The sequence below is a fragment of the Phoxinus phoxinus genome (assembly GCF_949152265.1).
Source record: "Phoxinus phoxinus genome assembly, chromosome: 6".
NCBI classification, from domain to species: Eukaryota; Metazoa; Chordata; class Actinopteri; order Cypriniformes; family Leuciscidae; genus Phoxinus; species Phoxinus phoxinus.
This window is the reverse complement of record NC_136881.1, coordinates 12,750,661-12,775,799: the sequence shown is the minus strand read 5'-3', so window position 1 is coordinate 12,775,799 and position 25,139 is coordinate 12,750,661. Positions and strand designations below refer to the sequence as shown.

Here is a 25,139-nt window from a genome sequence, read left to right as displayed (position 1 = left end):
TATATATATATATATATATATATATATATATATATATATATATATATATATATATATCCAAAAAACAACAAGTGCATAGAACCAAGTCCCTGCCCTATGACTTGTATATATATATATATGTAAGTGCAACACCTAGATCTCATATTTCATCTCATAATCCAAAACACAACAAGTGCATAGAACCAAGTCCCTGCCCAATGACTTTTTTTTGTAAAAAACAAACAAACATTATATATATGTAAGTAAAATATGCATGGATGAATTGTACAGAGTAAGATCCGAAATTAGAGAAATTGAAATTTCATCATAGAAAATCTTTTCATGGTATTCTTTTTTTTTTTTTTGGTCAAATGACAATTTATTCTGTGTACTCCCTGAACAAAAGTTGAATTGACTTCAACCCTTTTCATAAATCACTCGTTAAAACAAGCCAGGTCATTTAAAACCAACAACATGCAACGTCAGTATCACACCAACACAATGCAGATGCATTCAGCTTAACACTAATATTACTGGAGCGCACACAAATACACACCACACATGTGCACACACAATAACTCAGAATATGTCTACATATTCTATACACAACCTTGACAGAATATGACAATTAGTCAGTACTTTCAAAGATTCATTTTTACACAATATATTATTAGGAAAAGTATTTTATGGTTATTATTATTATGTGTTTTGGGGGAATTTGAGGAAGACATCACTAAGTTAAACTGGGAACACAAAAGCATAAAAACAAAACTTTCAAAAAGCACACAAAACTACCAAAAGAAAGTTGATTTGACACTATTTCTGTCACATATTTGTGGACATGCAGTTTTACAAGCCAAAAAGTAAACAAAAAACAAAAATATCACATTTAAAAGGCTTCAGGCAAATTGTACGAAAAATAAATCACCTCTTGGGTTCTTGTGTTCATGAGCCGAGAATGACTCTTTAGACAAAAAGCAAACAGAAATGCAGAGAAAGGAGAAAGAGAAAATGTCAAATACAAGGAGATCGAAGAACACTGTAGAAAAAAAGAATGCAGGAGGACGTAGATACAAATGAAAGAACCATGAAGGTATGAGATGATCTTCATGCCATTTGCTTACACAGAAACATTGTTTCATCTCACAGATTGGAGGGAAAGTGAAATCAGTCTCGGCAAGATCGTAATTTTCCATCTCAAATTAGCTGAACACTCATCAAATGAGGCACCTGATTGGCTAATGAGGCATTTGATAGAAATTTTCCAGATGTGATTAGTCTTTTTTAATCTCTCTGTCTCTGTAGATGTGGTATGGGTGAAGAAAATGGCATTTTGGACAGCTAATAATCACCCACCGAACACTAAAACAGACACTCAATAATCAGCAATGAAGCAGCAAAAGAATACCTTCTTTCTCCACCGAGTCAACAACAGAGCTGACAAGGTGGATTACTGTCACTAGGGAGGCTTGTAAGAAGGGCAGATAAAAGAAATCTAACATTAATTTTTCAGAAGTAAACATGACAGGAAAGAAACACTAGAAGTCAAGACTGCGAGGGAGAGAGGAAACGGAGACAAAAGCGGTTCTTACGATGAGACGTGGCATTCTGACATCTGACAAAACTGATGGATTTGATTTGATTTGCCAGCACGTTTGAACAACAGATACTGACTCTGGTTTTATGGGATTCTGGTTTCTGACAAGGGTGTGATCTGAGGGATGGGTTAATGGCAGAGGGATTTGGTTGTGTCCGTAGGGAACACGTCTGGGTTGAGCTCTGGTGGAGGAGAGTGGGAGTGACGGCTGACGTTGTGCTCATGATTACACACATTAACAGAGAGATGGAAGGAAGGATCAGGAAAATTCTCAAAGATAAAAAGAGAACAAAGACACTCTCTCTGGCCCCAAGCCAAAACCAACAGATGGAGGAAAATGAAATAAGCATGGTTGACGTTTTAGAGGAATATGCGGGTACATGGCCATAAGGAAATATGGATAATCTGTTCAATACAATGCATTAGTATATATCAGAGATTTAGTGGGGGAGTTGTTAGGTCAAGATCAGGGGTTGAAAAGGTCAAATGAGGGTCAAGCTTCAAAGGTTAGACGACTTCGTCCCTCTCACATGACTTCCGTCAGGGCTTCAACTAGGCGTGTTTAAAACTTCAAATCAAAATCCACTAACAGATTATACATGTTGTTTTCAAATTTTCTTATCAGGCCGATAACGTTAACAAAAAATGAACATATATCAGCTGATACCGATATGGTGGCCGATATATCGCGCATCCCTAATAAAAGCCAATTAAAAATATGAATAAATACTATAATCGTATATAAATAATACTAAAATGACACGCAACTCTAGCTTCAACAAACTTCTCAACACAAGCATCATTCGCTGATTTGATCGACCAATCTAACATGCATAATATGAGGATTATTCTCAGAGTCTGATGATATAAACACCTTTGACTAGATATGCACTGAATTAATCTTGTTTTCCTTTTCGCACTGACACTGGCCTCATAATGACATCTTAACGATTTGTCCGCTAACAATTAGCTTTGTTTGAAAGGTCAGCAGCAACTGGTTCAAAGCTGAAACTGTTTACTTCAAGCACTGTTACAACGTTCGACTTGAGCGCACACTATAGCTTGACAGTTTGTGCCCTGTAGTTCACCGCACTGGGGAACGCTGCCACGAGTCATGTGAAAGAGCCTTCAGATACAGTTATCAGGATCAACAGGAATGATGTGTGCTGGAGAGACCCATCATGTGTACTTTTCATACCCTGCTTTTACACTCTGAGCTGATGTCTTCAACCATCCATTGGCTTCATTAAGAGAAACAAAGGGAAGGGGTAAAAAAGAGAAGAGATCCAAAACATGAATTTCACACAGATAACTAATAGAGATGCTATATAGGTCATTCTCAGATGTTGCCTTAAACTGATGAAAAACGTACGAGAAGCTGCCGAGAGCAACTGCGCAACAAAAAGGTGAGGGGGTTTGGAGGGAAGACATGCTTTCTTCTTTTTATGCATTGAGAATTTCACAGGGCTTTTAGTGATCACTTCCTTTCACCGTGGGCGAATGTTCACTTACGAGCAGGCCTCTATTTAAAACCTTGCTCTGTGTCTGTGGTGAGATTTGATCCAAATGGGAGCTGAAGCCCCAGTGCAGCGATAAGGAAGAGAGAGAGAAACGACATAACACATGACCCAAAACATATCACCCTTTACACTCAGTTACATCAGTAAAATAAAGACAGACAGGGTTAGCAGATGTTAAAAAACACACAAAAAAACAGTAACCGAACTGTATAGGGGTCTGTCTACTAAGAAGAGCATGCAAGAAATGTAGGCTATGTTCAGAATAGCACATGAACACTATTTACTGTGCAGTTTGCAAATTTCCTGTTGATCTCTCTAGTATGCCAAATTATCAGAAATAATATCAGATATTTTGATCAAAGTTTTAACACATATGATCGGCAATATGACAGTTTTAAATATGAGGTGATAACTAAACACTGCTCAAACTAAACAAGTAGTGGTAGTGTGTGTAGCACATCCTACTCATACTTGCAAACGCTGGACTGGTGAAAGAGGACTCTAATGTCTATGGTAACATCCTAAACCGTAAAAAGAACCATAAAAACATACATTTAAAAAACAACAACTTTAGTTCTAATAATAATAATAAAAGTTGACAAAACCTAAAAAAATATGAAATGATAAACTTCACATTTCAGCCTTTAAACAGTTTTTTTCTTAAGAAAAGATGAGTCGAAATGATAAATGATATATTTCGCAGTAAGATGAGTTTGCAGTTATGGCCACTACTGTTCACACTAATGCAGCGTCCTACTATTTGAAGCGCTTTTTTTTTTGCACACAATTATTTTAAATTAGTAGGCAGCATTCAGTGTATACTGTTTGTATCGCAGTATGTAGTACACTAGTGCTCCATTCAAAACATAGCCTTTTTATTATTTTTATCTTGTTACAGAGAGACATTCTATATAAATAATTCTGATATCTGGAGAAAAAAAAAAGCATAAAAACATGTCAAGTATTTCACTTATAATTTGCAGTTTAACTGGCTGATTACGACCTATCTGTCATCTGTGTAAAAGCAAACGTACCATTGTCGTCGCAGGACTCGGACTGGAAGGAGCTGAGAGAGTGGACCTCAGACATGCTGCCTCTGGTGTTGTAAGGGTGACAGGCACTGTCCTCCACCATTTTCTTACTTAGACACGGGTCCAAGTCCACTACTTTAGCTGTGAGGAGAAGAAAACAGTCACATCACTTACTTACTGAGCCCATGAAATGGATTGTTTTACAATCACACATGTCACAAGTCACATGCACAACATTCTCCAGATTACAGATTCTCCATACGTACCATCGTAGTCGTAATCCCAGCTGGGCTTCTGTATGGAGTCGCTGTCAGACACCGAGTTGGAGGGTGGGGGAGGAGGCAGGTTAGGCGCTACACTACAGACAGCCACTGTCTTCCTGTGCCCGTGTACCGAGTCGGGGTTGAATGTGCTGAACTCTGGGTGTTCCGGTATGGCTGAGCCCTCAAAGGAGTTGCGGTCTAGATTGTTGCGGGAGTCGCTTGGAATGCTGGGTGTGTAGGAGATGGGCCGTACGGGGACCTGCGGCGGGATGTCGGAGTAGATGTTCTTGTTGAGTTTGGAGTCGAAGTACGGTCGATGGAGGAAAGCGTGGGGGGCCCCTGTGCCTACCCTGAGATTGTCGTCGTCGTCAGATTTGGATTTTGAGCGTCGACAAATGCGCTTGCGAATCATGACAAAGAGGAGGACAAGAAAAAAGATGCTGGCGACGAAAACGACGATTCCAATTACTTCCTCCAGGCCGATGTTCCAAGAGGTGGAGACAAATTCGTTACGGATTTCGGAACGGAGTTCACAATGCTGCCCACTGTAGCCCGTGGAGCAGTTACAGTTGAAGGAGCCGTATGTGTTCTGGCAGTGACCATTGCCACAAGGGTTCTTCAGACACTCATCTACATCACTGAGGCACCTAAACACATAAACACACACAAACATGGCATCGGTAAGAAATCGTTTGTGCTCACCAATGCTATTTTGATAAATATAGAGCAAAAACTGTAATATGGAAAATTATTACAATTTAAAATAACCTTTCTTTTTTCAATATATTTTAAAATGTAATTTATTCATGTGAATTTTTAGCAGTCTCATTGGTTCATAAGATGGATCAAAAGATTTACCTGTCTCCTTGAAAACCTGGTTCACACTCACAAACAGGGCCATCCAGGCTATCAATGCACTTGCCGCTGTTCTTACACGGGTTATCTGTGCAGTATGGACCCAGCTGACACCTGATAGACAATTAATATGAGCCAAATTGTTAGTCAGAAACTTCACACACGCACACATTTAGATAAACTTTAAATACGAAAGAACGGTTTGGATAGTTTTTAATTGCAATACAAATTTCTCAAAGAGAAAATTGATTCTGTCTTGCTGAATTAAATCTGAAAACCAATCACATCGTGTCCCAAAGCTTCTGATTAAATTTCCAATTTACCAGGAATTACTGAGAATGCCGCATGGATCTCTGAAGTATCTTTCTTATGTTTGAGTCAGACTATGCATATTAATGAAGTTTAATTAATGGAAATGTTGACAGAGCTTACTTTTACTTGGCTACATATCTGGAGTATACACAATGTAATTAAAATGAAAAAAATAAAAAAATAATTTAATGAAATATCAAACTTATCAAACTATTTTACTTTGCACTACATCCTGTTCTTCTTTCTTAGTCTAATTATTTTATCATTTAAAAAGAAAAAGCATGACAAGTAAACATCAGTCACATACAGTAATAGAGAATGATGAATATGTGTGTATTCTGAAAGTGTACAGCTGCCCCAAAATATCTAGACACTGAAGCCACTCTATGGCTTTATATTAAAGTCTATTTATATATATATACAAAGTTTTAAGTGATCAAACAAAATAAAATATTAATGTTCAAATTTAAAACAAAATGTATCTGAACACTATTAGAAAATACAGAAAAGTTTTCTGAACATGTCCATAGACAATGCCATGAATTTACACCTAAATCTCCTAAAAACCACCAATATGTGGTCATATGTGCATGTGCTCTTACCGTTGGCCAGAGTACTGTCCTCTGCACTGGCAGTAAAAGTCTCCTCCTCGTGGGATACATGTGCCTCCATAGAGGCAGGGATTAGAAGCACAGGGGCTGATAGTAACTTCACAGTGAGTACCCATGAACGCAGCAGTGCACTTACAGAAATATCCTACAACAGCACATGAGAGCACAGCATATTAGTCAGTCCTATATATAAACACAATGATTCAAATCCAAAGAAACACCATGCATACCTCCATTAGGCAGTGATGAACATGTGCCTCCATTGGTGCAGGGGTTACTGGAGCATCCCTGGACTGGAGGAGCCAAGCTGCACCCGGGAGCCGCTTCGACCAACTCCTCCAGCACTGAGTGAACCCCTCGAACCTGAGACAGTGGCAGCTCCCTCCCATTAAACACAATCCCCTCCAGACAACCCCGCAGCCCATTTACCACAAGTCTTCCTGAGCCGGACGCCGGCCGTGCATGACCCCCAAAGAACATGCTGGTATCTAGGTTAAGGGTGCGGAGAGTGCCTGGAGCTGTTCCGGATGCAGCGTGGACCTGATCCAGGACCAGCCGGGCGTAGTTGCCGTCTACCTCAAGTGAGACTGTGTGCCACTCTCCGTCACTGACCAGGGTACTGTGGACGGACACCACACCAGGTCCACTGCCACAGTCAAACTTGTACTGTAGGCGGCCGTTCACAATCTGAAAAAAAAAAAAGGGGTGGTGATGGCGCAATGGATAAGACACATGCCTTTGGTGTGAGAGACCCGGGTTCGAATCCACTGTGAGACACCAATGTGTCCCTGAGCAAGACACTTAACCCCTACTTGCTCCAGAGGTGTGCGACCTCTGATATATAGCAATTGTAAGTCGCTTTGGATAAAAGCGTCAGCTAAATGAATAAATGTAAATGTAAATGTAAAAAACACGCATAGTTTTGTCTTTCATGCTGACCTTATGCTAATCAGCAATCGCACTCATCTGGGGTAAAGTAAAAAAAAGTATCTCAAATTTACTATAAGCCTATTATTAGTCAATTTTTTATTTAAAATGATAATTTACAAAATTATAATAAAACAATAAATAACTCTTTAACAATCTAATTATAATATTTAAAACATAAAATAATTATATTTCCCATTAAGTTGTATGAATGAATTTAAATAGGTGTCTCAAAACCTAGTAAGCATCCTAAGGCCATCTAAGCACATGTAACATGTTTTAGAATTTGTATTATTATTTATTTTGCACATTTTAGGGCATCACAGGTATACTCGGTGTCAGCACCGTTGTTTGACACAACTAGCTTCTGATGCCCAAAAATGTGTGCCTATAAAAACTTTATAGCCAAATAGATACAACTAGAAAGTACTTCAGATGTGATATCAGACAGTTAAAAAAGATTAAACAGATGAAATGTGGAATGATGCTTCAGGGAGACGCAGAAACAGCTACACATTATTATAATGTAACAGCAGGGAGATGACACTGCTTGCATTTCAGTCCCAGGCTCCTTTGCTATATCTGTCAGTTGTGTGGTTTCCCCTCACCAAAGGGGGAATGCGTGAGAAAGAGCTCCCCTCTCTTCTCCCAGCTCCAAAATAACTCCCCTTTCTTTTTCCTCTTCTTTTTTTTGGAATGATTGAGGGGGTTAAGAGCACACACTCACCTCCAGGATGCTGTAGTCTGTGCCTTTGGCATACATGACAGTAGCGTGGGTGGAGTACGTTCTCAGTCTGAGGGACAGCTTCATTTCTTCTTTATTCTCGTTCTCCATCAGCCTGTACCGTGCATATCCATTTCCACTGAATGTTAAGGACTGAGGCTCTACAACACAGAGAGAAAACCAAAACAAGTGATGTTACCCAAAAATACATATTTGATGCAATTTCCATTGCAATGACATCATCTGTTTGATACAGCTAAAGGCAAATTCACACCGCACCGACAGATGCCGACAGACGGTGACAGACACTTCGTCGGGTTTTGTCGGATCAGTGTCTTACCCCTGTTGGGGTCTGTCGGAGCTTGTTTTCACCAATTGAACATGCCGAATCGGATTTAGAATGCCTGAGAAGTGACGTGCTGTAATCTGGTGACTGTGACAGTCTGCCGGTGCAGTGTGAATCGGCCTTAACATTCTACCAATCAGATTTTTTTTTGTCTGTAGCACAAATACAGCAGGTTGAGTTATGTACTGAAGTTTAATTTGAGCAATACTGATACTTGACTTAGCAAGTACTACCAATAAAAGGATGGGATTTCAATACAGTGCTTTAATAAAGAGTGTGAGTTGCACTAAGGTGCATGAAGGCAAAGAAATGTGTGTTCATACCTGAGCACTCTTCCTGTTTTCCCTCAGGACAGATGCATCTGAATTTGGTGTGCATGGGGTCTTCTACACACTCCATGCCATCAGGACAGGGGCTTCCCTCACACAGTTTACTCAAGACAGGACACTCAGCTCCTATAATCACACATAAAGGGTTAACATGCTAACATTATCTCTTGCCTGGAAGTGAAATACATATTTTGTGTCTGCATATTTACCTTCACAGAGACATTTGGATGTGCGCATGTGACGTGGAGTAACAAAACTAATCCTGGCAGTGCTGTAGGCCGACACTGCTCCCGTCTCCAAAGAAACCGTCTCTTGGCAGTAACTAAGCGGACAGTCCAAACCGGCACAGAGTTTCTTTACAACTCGTACAATACGGACCCCAGTCATCTCTTCGATTACCCCAACTGAGGCGTTTAGCTTCCTGTACACCACTTCCTGGGGCTGGAATGGACTTCCTGACCTCTCTAAAGCTAGAAGTACTTCCAGGTCACCGGATGCATCAGCAGCAGGTTGCAAGCTGACTAACTGTACGTCTCCGCGTCTGACACCGGCGATATTCCGCAAAGCCCGCAAAAAGTTGCGCCAATAATCTCCAATAAACTCCTCTGGGGCTATTGCAGAGAAACGCACAGCGAAGGAGTTATCGAGCGCTTGTGCTGTGGCCTGCCGTACATGAATATTGACTCGGGCAGCTGCAGTAAAGCGACCATCTGTCACTGTAATGTTAAGGACGTATTGACCAGCGTCCAGATTCCCACGGGCCACGAGTTTCCCATCAGCATCGGAGACGGAGAAGAGGCCGGAGTTTTCGGAGGCGGAGGAACTATCGGGCGCAAGGCTGTAAGTTAGAGTGTCGTAAACATCCTGATCGGTGGCGTGGATTTTACCCAGGACTCCGCCTGAATATTCGTCTGTTGCAGTGGTGATGAAGATGTCCAGGGGAAGAATGACAGGAGGGTAGATGCTCTCCTCAATTAAACGAACACTCACAAACGCCGTGGAGACCAACGGAGGCCGACCGCTGTCCGTTACCTAGGGCAAAAGAGTCAAGAGACTAAGGATTCAGAATATTCAGAGTATTTCAAGACAGTTGATTGTTTTCACAGCCATCTATGATGTATCTCACTTTACAGCACAAAACAGCATGCATCATAAACGTTAACTAAAAACTTGATAATTTGGCACCATATGTTGAAAGACTAATAATCAAGTCAGCTGTTTGAAGTATAATTGAGTATTAAGAGTAAAACGTCTTTGAACCTTCTGCATGGAGAGGCTGATAATAAGTGCCAGTCACGGTCAGTAGAGGGAGCACTTGAGCCTGGATTTACTTTTGGCACAGTAGACTATTCTCAGCAAATTTCTCAGTTCACACACACGCACGCACGCACGCACACACGCACACATTTACTAAGCATTGATGTATTAAATTGATCAAAAGTGACCGTAAAACTTTTATTACAAAATATGTCTTACATTATTAAAAATATTTCTATTTCTAATAAATGCTGTTCTTTTAAACTTATTTTCTTTCTAATTTTGATGTCCTTTCTAAAATGTATCACAAATTCAACAAAAATATTAAGCAACTATTTTCAACATTGATAATAATAATAAATGTTTCTTGAGCACAAAATCAGCATAATAGAATGAAGGATCATGTGACACTGAAGACAAGAGTAATAATGTTGAAAACTCAGCTTTGCCATCAAAGAAATAAATCATGTTTTAATATAAATATAATAATAATTCTAGCCTTGGTCAGAATAAGATTTATTACAACTGAAACAGAGCACCCAGAAGAGGAGGTGACTGAGACAGAGACTGATGTAATTATTTCCTTACAGGTCCACTCCTCTGCTCAGCTTTTCATGCCTGCTCCTTCGTCTTACTCTATTGCCCATGCCTGGCCTGTGCGGGGAATACTGAATAAGCTTCACCTCCGCTCTATTGCTGATCTATCCCTTCAGACGTCCAATGCAAAGTGAACAAGACCCCTACAGCTTCAGTTATAGTTGGAGAATCAGAGAGAGAGACTTGAGGTCTCACCTGGGCCTGTAGGAGGTAGAACTCTTGAGTCTGGCGGCTCAGCATTTCCACTGAGACCAACGCGCCCCGAGGAGTGATGTGGAAGGCGTTGCCCTCGTTCCCACTGATGATAGCAAACGTGAAAGGAGGTCCATTGTGGGAGGCATCACGATCCGACACAGTCAGCTGGAGAACACTGGTACCTCCTGGCTGGTTCTCCTATACAACATATTCAGAAAGTGTTTTAGAACATAGACCTACAACATTCACAGTTTTTTTACACTTAAGGAAAATTTGGCATGTTAAACATTTCTTACAACCTAAATTGAGAAGCTATGATTATATTTGATATGTGCAAGCAAGCACAGACATTTCTAGTGACTAATCATATTTTCCCTTAGAGCAATGTTTCAAAGACAAATGGAAACGGTATTCGCAATGGATTTAACTTCCACAATGCTGAATGTCAGCATGAAATGCAATAATCCTTGAGAAATATACATTTATCCATTGATATTAGATTGCAGCAGGAAAAGTAGACTATAATATTATTGGTTAGTTTTATTTTTTTGGTTCTGTCTAGGAATGGGTCAAGATAGTTGATTAGGTAGGTCATGTAGATTTTTTATTTTTAACCTTTACATTTTTAGACATATATATTATATATATATATATATATATATATATATATATATATTATTTTATATATTCTATTAAAGTATTTATATTTAAAATTAGCGTAGTTTTTCGGTTTTAATTTAAATTTTAGTTTAACTTTTTTAACTTAAGTTTATTTTGACTCTAAACCAGTGTAACTTTAAGATTAAGGTTTACACTGGTTACACTGGTAAGGTTTCGCAAGTGAAATTATTGACAGTGAAATCACTGTATCGTCTCCTTTGAGGACACAGACCTGTATAATGATGCTGTAGTTAGCCTGAGAGAAGAGAGGCGGGTTATCGTTTATGTCAGAGACGTCTACATTGACCGTAGCGCTGCTGGATCGAGCCGGGCTTCCGTTGTCAGAGGCCAACACAGTCAGCGTGTAACCTGAAGTCTACAAAACAAACAAAACAAAATGTCATCATTAGGTTTCAGCAACAGACTGTCGATGCACCTGCTGCTGAGAAACCTGAGTGTTTTGTACCTTCTCTCTGTCGAGCTGCCGAGCCACCTTGACCTCTCCTCTGACGGGGTCGATGGTGAAAGGACTGCCTTGATTGCCATCAATGATGGAGAAGCGCACCTGATTACTGGATGGACCATCTGCATCGTCGGCCATGACCTTCACGCACACACAGAAACACACACCTGGTTAAGACAAAGATTGCCACGGACTCAGGTATGCAGCACCCCTGCATTTTGTCCTTGCTTCGCGAGTCAGTAACTATTGGCTGAGACCCCCAAGGGAAATCAGAAGGCACGCAAGTGAAACAGAGCTGGGTATCAAAGCCTCACTTTCACACTCACAATTTATATTCAGCATGATAAGACATGAACATCTCTAATAAATGACCAGAGTGTGAGAGAAGACTACAGATTAAAGATTGCGGCGAGTCGCCAAGCTCTGGTTTGACATTGGACTGTGTTTGTTTAGTGTGTGTGTTCTTTGCTCAGTGTTGATTTTTAGGAGATGATGTAACACAGAGACCTGTGCAGGGCACAATAAAATCAGAAGTGCTTTAGAAAGAGAAAGCCAATGACTCACTGTGAGCACAGTCTTTCCCAGTTCTGCATCTTCACTGATCACGGCTGAGTAGATGTCTTGGTTGAAGATGGGGCTGTTGTCGTTTACATCAGTCAGGTTGATGTTCACAGTGGCCATGTCGCTGAGTGACGGTGTGCCTCCATCTGTAGCCTCCACTGTTAGATAAAACTCATGTGATGTTTCGTAGTCCAAAGGTTCGATAACAAAGACACCACCTGGGAAGAAAAGGACAATGAGTGTAAATAACAAAGTCTCTAAATAACAACATATTTTAATAATTAAATAAAATATATAAATAAATTAAATAATAAATAAATGAATGAATGAATGAAAAAAAAAATACATGAAATACACCTCTCTAAATAATATTTTTTTCCAGGTAAATAAAATGTATAAATCAATGAATAATTTAATGATATATATATATATAAATGGATGGATGAATGGACAAAATAAAGTAGAAAAGGAATGTCGCAGAAGAACAAACTAAAGTACTCCAGGTTCTTTGTTTTGTATGAATGCCATAAGGATTTAGGAATTTCACAGATGCTACATAGTTCACCATTTTAGGCACCATTTGAATCCTCAAGTGCTGCAGGGATCACAATAGGTTCACCAAAGCTGCTGTGTTTACCTGTATTGGGGTCGACGCGGAACGCTCCTCTCTCGTTACCATTGATAATGGCGTATGTAATCTCTGCGCCTGCTTCTGTCTCTCGGCTGGCAGCGTGCACCCGCAACACCTGGGTGCCCATCGGGATGTCTTCAGCAATGGTGGCAGTGTACTCACGCCGCTCAAAGACTGGAGGGTTGTCGTTAATATCCAAGATGGAAACACTGACGGTGGTGAGAGAGGAAAGATGGCGCGGGGAACCACGGTCGGTGGCGCGGGCGCGGAGGGTGTAGAGCGACTGGAGCTCACGGTCCAGAGGACGATCCAGCCGTACGACGCCCGTCTCCTCCTCAATGGAGAAGACACCATCAGCAGAGTCCAGCAGTGAATAGAGGATCTCTGCGTTAGAACCTAAACACACACACAAAGAACAATGAGATTAATATAGACATGCAATATGTCGGTTTGTTTTATCCCTCTCTCTCTCTCTCTCTCTCTCTCTCAAAAAAAAAAAAGGTTTATCTAGTTTAATACAAATTACACCGCAGCATTGTTAAAATCTTGATTCTGATTGTCTGACACATATACCAAAACTGCAATACAAAGAAATATGATATTATTATATTGTAACTTATTCCTGTAATGGAAAATTGTATGCAGCCATTACTCCAGTCTTCAGTCACACATTCCTTCTGAAATCATTCTAATATGCTGAATTGCTGCTCCAGACATATGTCTTATTAAATTTGAAAATTTGCTGCTTAATATTTTGTGGAAACAAGCACAATTTTTTTCAGGATTCTTTGATGAATAGAAAGGTCAAAATAACAGAATTTATTAATTTTTTTGTAACATAAAATCCTTACTGTCAATTTAGATGAATTTAACACATCACTGAAAAAATATTAATTTCTTTTTCTTTCTTTTTTTTTTTTTATCTTACTGACCCCAAACTTTTGAATGGTAGAGTTGTTATACAGCAAAACTGGCTCTACAAATGACAGTAGTCAATTATTCATTCATTTAATGCACAACTGAAACAATCATATTTCCTACTAAGAAAGGAAACTAATTCATAAAGATTACCAAAAGATCAATACATTTCACAAATTAAACTGCTTTCAAATCAATAGCAAAGCCTCCAGCAGTCATAATGATTTGCATAGTTCGACTGTGTCTCCGTCTCATTTGCTCAACTATAATGACTTATAAATTCATCCTACAAAGGATTCAGTGGTGAAACCTCTTGTCCTGTGCAGCATATTAAGAAGTGTGAGTGAGTGCCACTTATTGTATTGAGAAAAGCACACACACAAGCAAAACAAGATGAAGATAGAGTACACTAATCCCTCTAATGCATTTTTGAGTAAGCCTCATTTGTGGCTTGCTAGTACAATTCTATCTACCAAGACACACTCTCTCATTATAGCCAGATAACACAATCTCTTGTGTTTTACAAAGTTTCAGTCAGACTAAATTACTGTAATGCAGTTACTTCATGACAGTTCAGTATGATGCAAGTCTATAGATCATTGAATAAACTCCCTCTTATGATCATTTCCAGTTTACGGTACAGCTATTATAGGTTAGTCCCATAGACCTCCATTGTAAGTGCAGGTAAAACATGTCACGGATGCAGTCTATAGAGTTGAACTATTTTACCACATCAAGGGCTTTCAAAAAGTAACCAGTGATATGAAGGATGTGGCACTCATGCTGAAAAAATGAAGGAATAATATTTTTAGGCTGTTTAGGGTGAGCTTAAGTGAAATAGAGTCTGGAATATACACTGAGCACACAATGTGTCTCTGAGGATAGAGAGTACAGAACAAAAGAAAGATAAGAGAGGAATCTATGCAAATGGAAATTTGTGTTCTCTCAGATTAAAGGTGCTGCCCTGTTTGACTGAGTGTTGTCAACAGTGTTCTCTTGGCGCTCATGCACAGTCTTCACAAAGACGAACGCTCTAATCTGAATTCACAAAACAAAATGCACACAAATGTGTCCATGCTCTTTACATACAATCACATCTTTGCGATGAACATTTGTACATATATCCAAAAACGTATCTGACACGCTTAACAAAAGTTCTACCACCAGACCATTAAGACACACGAGCATTCCATGCAAAGCTATGTATTTATATTCACTGACTTGATTGTGACAAGTTACACTGACAAGTTACTGTTCATTGTACTGGAACTGGAGATCTTACCTGTGTCCAGGTCCGAGGCATACAGGCGAGCCACAGGTGTGTTTATCTCTGTGTTCTCGAACACAGTGAAGGTGTAGGGGTCAGAGGAGAACTGCGGAGCATTGTCGTTAACATCTTCGACTGTGATTTCAACTTCTGCTTCACAAAAGCGTCCGCCTCCATCCAGAGCACGCACCTTCATCTTGTGCACTTCTTCTTCCTCACGATCCAGAGGGAGAAGTGTTTTCAATTCACCTGATAATACAAAAACACACTTTACACTGCGTCCTCCTAACCAGATGTGATAAGAATGTCACAATAGATAAAAGCTCTTTTATGTAAATTATGAGATTTTTTTTTCTACCCAGCTGTGACCACAGAGTCGTGCTGAGTAGCCCTTCACATTATGAAATCTCATTGGTCCAAAATTGGTCATAACTCTGTCAGAATGTGTTGCATCAAAAGGTAAAAACGTTTGGTTGCACAAACTCTTTTATGAACCCCTGCAGTTATGCAACCCTTTTAATTGAAGTTCTGTCATCATTTACTCACCTTCAAACCCAATAGACTTGCAAACTTCGAAATGCAAACAAAGATGAAACCTGAAATATTTCTCATTTAATTGACCATATTTCATGTGATTATGAATGTGCATTGATCAATGGTTATATGTGAATAAAAGCCTAAATTATATTCGTTCATCATATAAAGTGATCCTGTTGTAAAACGTTTACAATGTTTTTAGCAACTTTTTGAAGTGTCAAAGTTTTGGTTGCATGCACTTAAAAAAAAAATAATAATTCTTCATTTGTATTTAAGATAAATGAAAGTCTTATGAAATTGGAACAACACAAGTATGAGCAAATGATGACACACTTTTCATTTTTGGGAGAACAAACACATTCTGTGAATTAGCATAAACTCTAGCTTGTAGGCACTCTGATGCTGCTTCCCCACACAAATGGTTCACTGCTCTCTCATTCTTCATGTCTGCAAAGTAGCTTTATGTATATTTATCATAGTTGTCGCTTGCTAAAAAAAATTTAATAAAAAAAAGAGGTGGAGGGAATTTTGAACATCAGCTGGCACTGCCCTAATGAACAGATACAATCCAATTCCACTTCAAACTCTCTCATCTGTCAAGTCAAGAGGACACTCTAAGAATGCCCTTAAAAGAAAAGCAGTGAGCGAGAGAGGCAGTCGTCTCTGTGATGAGAAAATGATCTGACCTAATAATTTCAGCAAGCGTGAGCTACATTCCATTGAAGTGGTCACTAATTTAAAACTGCACTTTTGTGTGCCAGCTGTTTGGTGTCGACCTTTTAGCTGGAGCACATCTCAAGAAAGAATGAATGCAGGGTGTCCAAAAGTTTCCCCTCGAGGGGAGCTAAAATCATCCTTGTGCTGAGCGGCTTTATGAAACAGAAAATATTAAAGAGGAGAGGGATGGTGAGAAATAGTAAGGGAGGATAAAGTGCAGTCGGCATGTGGGCTGCTCGGAGAGTGAGCTGAGTGAGAAAAGAAGAAAAGGGAAAGTCACCCTTGGAAAAGCAGCCGCCAGCTTTCAGGGGTCTGGTTGACTCGAACGAGAGCACTCTTTGCATTGCTAACTTACTATAATGCTCCTCTTCTTTTCCACGATGGAACGAAGGGGGAAAAAAGTGAAGAAAATCCTCCATGCACACTAAACCCACACAGAAGAACAGTAGCGCTCCTTCAGATTGTGAGCCAGCATTCCCTGCCTTCACACTCAGTGTTATCAAAGAGCCAGTGAGTAGCGCCTTTACAAAAGCTTTTGTGTATTAGCAGTGTGACGCTGTCACAAACCCACTGTTGATTTCTGCTCTCTTTTCCGGCTGGAACCAATGTTTAATTCACACAGTTGAGAGACAGTTGACTAGAGTTAATAGCTGAAGTGGGGTAACACTTGCTGAAATGTTTATTAAAATATTGTGTGCGAGTATGTTTGTGTGAATAAAAGAGGCAAGTAAAAAATGTAAAAGAATAATATCAGAAACAGAATTCTGTGGTATTCACTTGAAACCGGTAATAAAAGCCCAAGGGTGTACATTCTTCCCTGGAATTATACAAGTAATTAAATTAGAAATCATTATGGTTTTAAATGGGATGTGTTTGACTGCAGGCAAAGGCAAATGGTGCTGAAAATGTTCTGTGGGTATGTGGCATATACAGTATTTGCTAGAAATCTTGGAGTAATCTTTGAGGCCCAACAGACCTTCAAAGACCACATCGCAAAGACAGCTCGGTCATGCAGGTTTGCACTACACAACATCAGGCCTTTCCTAACTGTGCATGCAACACAACTTCTTGTCCAGGCCCTCGTCATTTCTCGGCTGGATTACTGCAATGCTCTTCTGGCTGGACTTCCATCGTGTGCAATCAAACATCTACAAATGATTCAGAACGCTGCAGCACATCTTGTCTTCAACGAGCCCAAAAGGGCCCACGTCACACCTCTCTTTATATCTCTGCACTGGCTACCACTTGCTGCTCGCATCAAGTTCAAGGCATTGACGCTTGCTTTCAGATCTACCATCGGCTCAGCACCCTCCTACTTCCACTCGCTCTTACGAGTCTACATCCCTACCAGAAGTATATATATAAAATTCTAAGCTTTCCCTTTCCTTTAATTCCTCTCTATTTTAGCTTATGCTGCTCTAAGAAATGTCTGAAACTGTATTTTGAGCAGACTGAGCACTTCTTGTGTTTGTTTGCCTCTTCACAATGAATTGCTGTATTCCTCATTTGTAAGTCGCTTTGCATAAAAGCGTCTGCAAAATGAATAAATGTAAATGTACATGTATTTGTCTGGTTATTGAGACAATGATCTTAGAGCTACTGTTCAAAAGTTTAGGCTCTGTAAGATTTTTTTATGTTTTAGAAAAAATATGCTCACCAAGGCTGCATTTATTTGATCAGAAATACAGTGAACTATTTTTCAGATTTACAATAACAGTTTTCTATTTTAATATATTTAAAATATAACTTATTCATGTGATGGTAAACCATGAGACATTCTCTTTCAGGATTTTTTTTGGAAAAGAAAGTTTAAAAGAACAGCATTTACTTGAAATAGAAATGTTGTAAATATCGTTACTCTCAATTTTGCTCAATGTAATGCTTCCTTGCTGGAAAACCTATAATCTTACTGACCCCAAACTTTTGAACAGTTGTGTATATAAATATCCTCAATTTAAAATATATATTAATTTTTTTTTTTCTAAGGCTTTACAATGCACAAACATGAACAATAATACTATAGCTTTGACAAAGTTCATAATACATATTGACCCTGCTGAGGACCCTCTCACTGTGCGATAGTGAAAGAGTTTGAGTAGGGTCATGGCATGGGTACACACAAATCCAACACAACATTTTACCAAAGGCACAATTGGCTTATTCGACGTGCACATGCAAATATGAAAGCATACCTGTCTCAGAGTCAATGCTAAAGTGCTCTGATCCAGACCCTAGCAACTCGTATGAGATCTGTGCATTGGAACGGATGTCAGCATCGGTGGCGGAGACCTGTAGGATCAGCCTACCAGCAGGGGAGTCCTCCGGGACGCTTTCCATATAGAATGACTGCAAACAACAGAAAGGGAGACATGTGACAGACAGAAGTGACTTCAAAAACGGGGTGATGGGGCTAAAAAGAAGAGAGAAATAATAGGACAGAGGAAGAGCTTGGTGATAATTGTGAAGCCAAATTGAAAAGAGGGCTAAAAGATTTTCACCGCAGGAGTTCTATTAAATTAACATTATTCAAAAAGGATCACAATAAGTAAAGGAGGCACATTAGCCCTCACAAAACCCTCTCTTAGTGCAAAATCGCTCTCTTTGTTTCTTAAATGCTGCATTTCACATAAGGACCTTTTCAAATCCCTCCTGACATTCTCTCTTTCTCTCTAAGTCTCGTCCCATTTAGCATGCACAGCGGGTAGGCAGCACCCTCCCCTGAACTGACAGAATCAGACTACATGACATTTTGCTTCCCACACACACATACACACAAAACTAACTATCATACCTTCTCACAAATTGGGCTGTTGTCATTGGCATCCAAGACCTTGACTTCAACTACAGCCTTAGCTGTGAAGGTCCCGTCAGTGGCCGTTATGTTCAGCAAGTAATTGTCCCTCTCCTCCCTGTCGAGAGGTTTCCGCACTGAGACCTTCCACTCGCCTTGAGTATGCTCAATGCCAAATTGCCCCAAGGGGTCTCCACCTTCAGAGAGCAAACATGAGAAATGCCAGTCAAACTAATGAACATGAATGGCAGATAAATTGACTATGTATTTGTGTGGTTTTCTGCAGTATGTGTAGTAGCTATAGTAGTGACTCAATTTATATCCGTTTTATTTAACAGGTCACTGTGAGATATCAATGCAATGAATAATCTACAGCGATCATGAAACTTCACTTCTTGTTTTCTTGGAATTCACAACAGTAACACAAAGCGTCTATATAAATAAGTGGCAGTGTGACTTGTTGTGCCAATTTCTGTCATCACTCTACGATCAGGCGAAGACAAGTGGATGTAATGAGACTGTTTTCTGTGCCAGAAAGGGTTCATCTCTTCTCCAGCTTGGCATCGATGTTCGCGCTAATTAATTATCACCAGAGCTGAAACATTCCCACTTTTTTTTAAAGCGTCATTATAGGAAAATGATCCAGTTTTCAATTTAGAATCTCATTGTGATCTAAGTATTCTTCACACAGAAATCCCTTAAAACGTGACAATTTGATCAATTCATAGGATATTGCATTAGCTTTGAGTGGCTTCCCACAGATTATTAATTGCGGGTACAATAATTTTTTCCATTATAAAGTAGTAAACTTAAACTATCCTTCCAAATTCAACTCAAATGATAATGGTGGCATGCAACTGCTAAAATTAAACTAGAAGAACAAAATCAACATCAGACCAACCTGTGATAAAGTAGCTGATTTGCTTATTATTGTCCTCTGTGTCCAGGTCTGTAGTGCTAAGAATGGCAATGACTCCACCAGGTGGGTCATCTTCGCTTACTGTGCCCTTATAGATCTCTGCGGTGAACCTTGGGGGGTTGTCATTCACATCTACCACTGTGATATCCACCTTGGTACTGGTCATCAGTTGTTCTTTGTCTCCACGGTCAGTGGCTAAGACTGAAACAGTGTATTTATTTCTCTTCTCACGGTCAAGTTCCTTTAATGTGGTAATCCATCCAGTTTCACTATTGATCGCAAACAATTCTGCTATGTCCCTTGTCTCTTGGTTGGGATCGAGATTGTAAACCACATGGCCATTAGTGCCTGAGTCCAGGTCTGTGGCCTTTACCTGTATAACAGAAGTGCCATCTGGGAGATTCTCCACAACGAAAGCTTCATAAGGGTTTGACTCAAAGAGCGGTCGATTGTCATTGACATCTTTGACCTGGATACTAATGTCCACAGCGGAGACCACTTTACTACCATCATATTCGCTTTGTACTTGTAGGGATAGCTGATACCATTTGGTGCTCTCGTGGTCAAGTTTCTTCTCCAGCTTCAATGATCCTGAGTTGGGGTCAACCACAAATACCTCATCCTGGTTGCTCTCAGGAGTATTCCCTTTCACCAGGCTGTAAAAGATTGGCTGATCACTTTCGGCCTGAATGACATCTATTTCTGAACCAAGAGGAAGATCTTCATCTATGGCAAATCTGTAGTGGGACTCTATGAACTTTGGCACTGGGACCTCGGGTGCAAGAATCCTGACATAGACGGGAACAACAGAAGCCTTGGTAGGATTACCGCCATCTTTTGCTCGCACAAGAAACGTGTATAGTTGGTTCTCCAATCCAATGAGGCTTTCCTTTGTTACAATGACACCACTGATCTGGTGGATTTCAAAATTCTCCTCAACATTGTCTGTGTCCGCTTCAATAGAGTAGGTGATGTCGGCATTACTACCTTCATCCATGTCGGATGCTGCAATCTTAAGTATGGTTGTTCCTCTTGGTGCGTCGGAAGCAACATTAACTCTGTAATCAGCAGCTCTGAACTGCGGGGCATTATCATTAATATCCGTTAAGATCACATTTACAGTGCAGAAGCCAACTTTGCCACCACCATCTTTAGCAATTAAGGAAATCAGAATCACTTTCTCCAATGCATTCTCTCGGTCAAGACTCTCCAAAGTAAAAATCTCTCCATTTTCAGAGATTGAGAACTTGTCTTTAGCAATATCATTGACTATATGGTAGGTGAGTCTTCCATATGTGCCCGAGTCTTCATCTGTCGCTTGAGCCTCAGTCACCATTGTTCCAACCGGTGAGTTCTCAAGAAGCTCAACCACGTAATCCACCTGGTTGAAAGTAGGATTGTGGAAGTTAGCACTAATAACATTGACCTTCACGATAGCTGAGCTTCTGAATACACCATCGGATACAGACACATTGATGTTATAGAGAGACTCCATGTGGGGTTTCCTGTGGTTTGATATGACTATAGCTCCAGTCTTTGGATCTATAGCAAAGTTTTGCCCTTCATTTCCTGATATAATTGAGAATTCAAGTTTACCACTATCCGAGTTGTCAGCATCAGAAGCCTGAACCAGGGTGACAAAGTGGCCACGGGGGGCCAGTTCACTGACCGTAGCTTCATAGACATTCTGTGAGAACACTGGAGCGTTGTCGTTAAGGTCTGTAACATCAATTAATACTATGACCTCACTGGAAAGGGCAGGCACTCCACCATCCACTGCTCTAATTATCAGTTTATGTGAGGGTTTTTCTTCGTGGTCAAGCATCTGAGTTGTCCAGATTGTGCCCGTGTCACGGTCGATGCTAAAGTAATAAGAGCTCTTGTCTTTATCTTCAACAATCTGGTAAAAGAGCAATTTGTTGTTACCAGTGTCAGCATCTGTAGCTGAGACTTGCAATACAGACGTCCCAATCACTGATACTTCAGAAAGACTTGCATTGTACAATTTGGTAGAGAAAACAGGTGGGTTGTCATTAACATCTTCCAAGATTATGTCAACAAAGACTTCAGCTTTGGCACCAGTTAGTGAGTCGGTAGCCCTTACACTAAGTTTATAGGCTGGATGGGTCTCAAAATCCAAAGGCTTTAAAACCTGAATGACGCCACTATTGAAATTGATGGAAAACTGGTTGAGAGGGTCCCCTTCTGTGATTGTGTACACAATTCTAGGGCCTTCTGAGTCATTAGCCTGAATGTGTGCAATAGGTGTTAGTAACTGTATGCTCTCTGGGATCTCCAGACTGTAGAAGGCTTTCTCAAATACAGGCATTGCTTTGTTTACAACCATTATTGGCACATCAACGGATGAGGAAAGTGCTGGTTCACCTCCATCTCTGGCTACAATGGTGATTACAAATTCAGTGTTAAGTAAGTCTTTCTCAAGCTTCTTTGTAAGTGAGATTTCACCATCCATGCTTATCTGAATAAACTCATTTAGCTCCTGGAGTTGGTAGTTGATTTCAGAATTTCTGTCAATATCGGCATCAACCGCAGTCACTTTTGTGATGACATGACCCACCTCTGTGTCAACCTGCACCAGTGCCTGATAGGGTAAATTGACGAACACAGGTGGGTTGTCATTTACATCCTCAATTATCACAGTGACGAGGACATGGGTAACATCAGATGACTTGTCTTCTCTGGTCACCTCGACCACAATATCAAATACGCCTTGCTCTTCTCGATTAAAGGGTGTGCCTGTAGATGAGAGTACTCCCGAGGTACGGCTTATTGTGAATCTCTTATCAGGGTTCAGAATGGTATAAAACAAAGGCTCATTGACTTGGTTTCCCACTGCAGCTATCACAGCTAAAGTCTTCTTCTCTAAGGAATTTTCTTGCACAGAGGCCTTATAAGATTCTTGGGTGAACCTCAGAGTACTCTCCTTATTCTCTCTGACATTTATTTTTACTAAAGCTGTTTTAGAAAACCTGCCATCAGACACCCTCACTCTGAGCTCATACCTGCTTCTAAGCTGAGTGACATTTTGAATAGTGATAACCCCTGTGACCGGGTCCATTTTAAACTTCTCTCCAATATTGCCTTCAACAATAGAGTAAAACAGCCTTGAATTTGGACCAGAGTCTGCATCTGATGCATTTACTGTGATCACTTCTACTCCTTTGAAAGTTGGCACTAAGACTGTGGTTTCATATAGATCTTGGCTGAACTGAGGCGGACAATCATTGATGTCCAGGATCTCAATCGTCACATTAGCAGCCTTCTCTGCAAAATGACGGGGGATTCCCATATCGTGGACTTGAACCGAAAAGCGAAACACAGATCTTTGTTCATAGTCCAATTCACTGATGGTTCTGATTGCACCAGTGCTAGAGTCGATTGCAAAGTAATTATGGGCAAATGGCTCCACAATCTGATAGACCAGCCTCGAGTTAGCATCACGGTCAGTGTCCAACGCACGGATGACAAGTGGTATGTTGTCTTTGGTGAGGACTACACTGTTGACTGGAGAAGACTCGCTGACCATTCCAGTGAACTCATCTTGAATGAATACAGGTGCATTGTCATTCTCATCCTTCAAGTGAATCAGTAGAGTAGTGTTACTTGCCAGACCGGCCATGTTTGTTCCCTGAATGGTTAGTTTGTATGAAGGAATAGTCTCATAATCCACAACCGAATGGGTCACAACCACTCCAGAGTTGGGGTTGATGTCAAATGCTCCATTCACGTTTCCATCTTTGATCTGATAGAATACTGATGATTGGCTGTTGGCGGTAACCACACTTACAAAGGTTCCAGGCAAAGCAGTTTCACTGACCTCGGCAGAAAACTCATTCTCTGAAAATTTAGGGATGGCATTGTCAGAAATAGTGACAGTTATGTCAACAGTAGCAGTAGCACTAAGAGGTGGTATGCCTTTATCAGAGGCTTTCACGGTTAGCTCAAAATGGTTCTTGTTGCTACGGTCCAGCTCCTTGCCCACACTGATGGTGCCCAAGATAGGATCAATGGCAAAGGAATTGGCAACATTTCCTAGGGAGAAAAATGAAAAAGATGCATCACTCAGATTTAATTTTCAGGACTTTTTAGAACTCATTCATTTAAACCTTTGGTGTAAAACTTTAAACTTTAAAGAGGAAAGTAAAAAAAACAATCATGGATGCATTTATTCAAAGTCCTTTTGTAAGCAAAAATCTCTTTGTTTTGGTTTATTTATACTGAATATTTTAATTTGCAGTTAGTCGATAAAAGGAAGCGGCTGTATTGCCTTAGACTAATCAGCTGCCTAAGCGTCAGTCATTCAGTATGTTATCTGAACAATGTTTGCTGTCTCACACATACATATACAGTACATTTCAATTAGCTTCTGTAATCTCAGACATTTCAAATATGTGCATTCTCAAAAGGCCACTTGGCGTCATTTCTGTGCTATGCTGTGCTTTCAAAACTCTCACACAGTTTGGTGGACTGCAGGATCCTTGGCTGCCACATTCAATATCTCCCACATTTTCAACTTTAAGTGGCCAGCATGGGCCGCTCCTGTAGCTCTCTCAACAATATCCCATGTTAAAACTAAGACGGCATGATAGGCTTTTAAACTTACAGTCTGTTTCTACTTACTTGCCTTTTCCATGTTCAGACATTTCATACATCATATGTATACATATGTAGTTTCCTGGACAAATTGGATTAACGTCAAATCAATCAGATTTATTACCTGACTCAATGCTATAGATGATCTCAGCATTCTGGCCTTTGTCTTTGTCAAGAGCAGAGACCTGAAGAACCGCTGAGCCGATGGCAGCAGATTCAAATACACGGCCCACATATGGTGAACCAGAGAACCAAGGTGCATTGTCATTGGTGTCCTGCACATTTACAATCACACGCACCAGGTTCCGCTTTACAGGAATGTCCTGATCTCGTACCTACAGTGTGGAGGGCAGATGAAAGGATAAAAAAAGCAATTCTCCAGTAATTTCAACACTTTAATTACCAGCTTATGTGAAACACATCAAACACTTGCAATGTCTAATGAATTAAAGCAAATACAATCTGCCAGGATAGTTTACACTGATGGATGGCTGACTGGCTGAACATTTCTAAATCAG

The 25,139-nt window shown here is 40.2% G+C and overlaps 1 protein-coding gene across 2 annotated transcripts in view; it reads right to left on the bottom strand.

Moving 5' to 3' along the window:
* fat1a (FAT atypical cadherin 1a) overlaps positions 1-25,139 on the bottom strand; it is an 83,814-nt gene that overhangs the window by 2,246 nt on the left and 56,429 nt on the right. Inside the window, exons 9-27 of one of the 2 annotated variants that reach the window (XM_079617379.1) lie at positions 24,746-24,956; positions 19,990-24,060; positions 19,089-19,285; positions 18,490-18,643; positions 15,059-15,292; positions 12,865-13,254; positions 12,231-12,445; positions 11,670-11,807; positions 11,436-11,579; positions 10,544-10,741; positions 8,704-9,526; positions 8,489-8,620; positions 7,823-7,980; positions 6,399-6,855; positions 6,160-6,313; positions 5,249-5,359; positions 4,394-5,037; positions 4,131-4,268; positions 908-943 (exon numbers count right to left, since the gene is read on the bottom strand). In XM_079617379.1, coding sequence (XP_079473505.1) covers positions 908-943; positions 4,131-4,268; positions 4,394-5,037; positions 5,249-5,359; positions 6,160-6,313; positions 6,399-6,855; positions 7,823-7,980; positions 8,489-8,620; positions 8,704-9,526; positions 10,544-10,741; positions 11,436-11,579; positions 11,670-11,807; positions 12,231-12,445; positions 12,865-13,254; positions 15,059-15,292; positions 18,490-18,643; positions 19,089-19,285; positions 19,990-24,060; positions 24,746-24,956 — 8,605 coding nt within the window. The remainder of the gene's footprint in view (positions 1-907; positions 944-4,130; positions 4,269-4,393; positions 5,038-5,248; positions 5,360-6,159; positions 6,314-6,398; positions 6,856-7,822; positions 7,981-8,488; positions 8,621-8,703; positions 9,527-10,543; positions 10,742-11,435; positions 11,580-11,669; positions 11,808-12,230; positions 12,446-12,864; positions 13,255-15,058; positions 15,293-18,489; positions 18,644-19,088; positions 19,286-19,989; positions 24,061-24,745; positions 24,957-25,139) is intronic. The other variant, XM_079617380.1, reaches the window with a different exon arrangement.